The 1,635-nt window shown below is 55.0% G+C and overlaps 1 protein-coding gene across 1 annotated transcript in view; it reads right to left on the bottom strand.

Annotated features, from left to right (window-relative positions):
* Positions 1 to 1,635, bottom strand: part of ABHD12 (abhydrolase domain containing 12, lysophospholipase) — a 71,071-nt gene that overhangs the window by 9,147 nt on the left and 60,289 nt on the right. The window contains exons 5-6 of the mRNA XM_007451442.1: positions 747 to 777; positions 264 to 309 (exon numbers count right to left, since the gene is read on the bottom strand). Coding sequence (XP_007451504.1) covers positions 264 to 309; positions 747 to 777 — 77 coding nt within the window. The remainder of the gene's footprint in view (positions 1 to 263; positions 310 to 746; positions 778 to 1,635) is intronic.

Here is a 1,635-nt window from a genome sequence, read left to right as displayed (position 1 = left end):
GAAAGTCTGAGTCCAGTAAAGACGACAGTACTTTCTACTTATAAAATGTGGCTGACAGAGCGTGTGTGCTGGTGTTCCAGGCACCCTACAGGGGCGGATGCACGCAGGACACACCTCTGAAGACCCTGACCCTCCACCACCTCCACGTGCTCACAACTGCCACAGGTCACGGCAGAGCTGCCAGCCATGCAGGAGCCTCTCAGAGCAACACCTGCATATCCCACACCGACCTGGAGGAAGCGGGGCAAGTACGGAGCCCTCACCTCTGTAGTCAAAGGTAACCACGTGGTAGCCAAGGGAACTCAGCACCTGGAAGTGAAAAACAAACACCTGGGCAACATGGCTCTGACTAAACCCACTAAACCCAAGCAATTCCAAGTGACTTTATGTAATCTGCCAATTTCTGGCATATGATCCACAAAGTCCATTCATCCTGATCTTGGAAACTATCCCCAGAGGCAGCAAAATGGGAAGGATTCCATGGGGAGACGTCCATAACAGGCAGTGTTAAAAAGATCAACAATGATTATTAACTCAAAATTATTAGGAGGACCCCCTTCTGTTCATGCGTCCTGGAAAGAACAGCCAGAAGCAGGACGCAAGCAACGCTCAATCTGTCACAGACTGTGTGGGTCACACCCCATGGGCACTGCTTCATCCATCTGTCCACCATGTGGCCTCTTCTGTCTGTCATAAGCTAAGGGCACTGCTCTGTCCATCATAAACTGTGTGCGGTCCTCACCTACCTTGTAAAGCTCCACCCGGTGGTCGCCTCCTCTAGATCATCAGGGAAAGGAAACAAGCATGGCTGTTAGTGCATCTTCTCAGAAACGGGGCCCAGGATCAACACTGTAGCATCTGGGCCCTTAGTGCCTGGTCCCCAAATCTACACGGGAGGGTGATGGACAGGTCACCTCCTCCTCAGGGCACCTACATGGCTCCCAGCTTGCCTCCACAGTATGGTGCCAAACAAGGGACAGCCTGAGCATTTGGGGGTATTTCTTAACTATTACCTCACCTTTGGTTTGAGTAGGCCATACAAACCTTCAGTACAAACCCCAGAAGACACAAAGGGCCCCTCAGCTCCCCAGTGTCCAGGACCACCCATGAACAGGAGGGAAGCACTTCCTTGCTGGCACACACACCACGGGGACAGGCCACAGGCACCTCCTGCCCCAACCTTTTCACCTACAAGCCACAGCCAACTCTCAGAACTCCCCTCCTCGGCCATCCACGCCCTCCCCTCATGGTCACTTTGGCTCTTTCCCACCTGCTGCTAACTGAGGTTCTGCTGCTGTGGCCACCCCCAATGTCCTTCCACACACGTGTGTCCGCGGATGGATGCTGGGTCGAAGGTGCCATCGTGATCTGACAGCCACTGTGAGCCTCCAAGCCCCTCACCAGCAGGCTCCAGCTTCAGTGGCTTGGCCGAACACCATGGCCGAGCAGGCGCCACTGCTGGCACCACCTCACGCCTGCACCTCTCTCCAAGGACTGTCCACCTCTTTCTCCCACTTTCTGCCCAGGTGCTGGCTGGCTGTTACTGTGCACAGACACCCAAGCGGGGCTAGAGCTGCCTCGGGAGAGGGAAGCACATCAGCAGGAGGGCTCAACCTCGCCAGACTTCTCAGCTCT

The sequence above is a fragment of the Lipotes vexillifer genome, unplaced genomic scaffold, assembly GCF_000442215.2.
Source record: "Lipotes vexillifer unplaced genomic scaffold, Lipotes_vexillifer_v1.1 scaffold670, whole genome shotgun sequence".
Taxonomy (NCBI): Eukaryota; Metazoa; Chordata; class Mammalia; order Artiodactyla; family Lipotidae; genus Lipotes; species Lipotes vexillifer.
The sequence above is the reverse complement of the archived record's forward strand: the minus strand, read 5'-3'. Positions and strand labels throughout refer to the sequence as shown.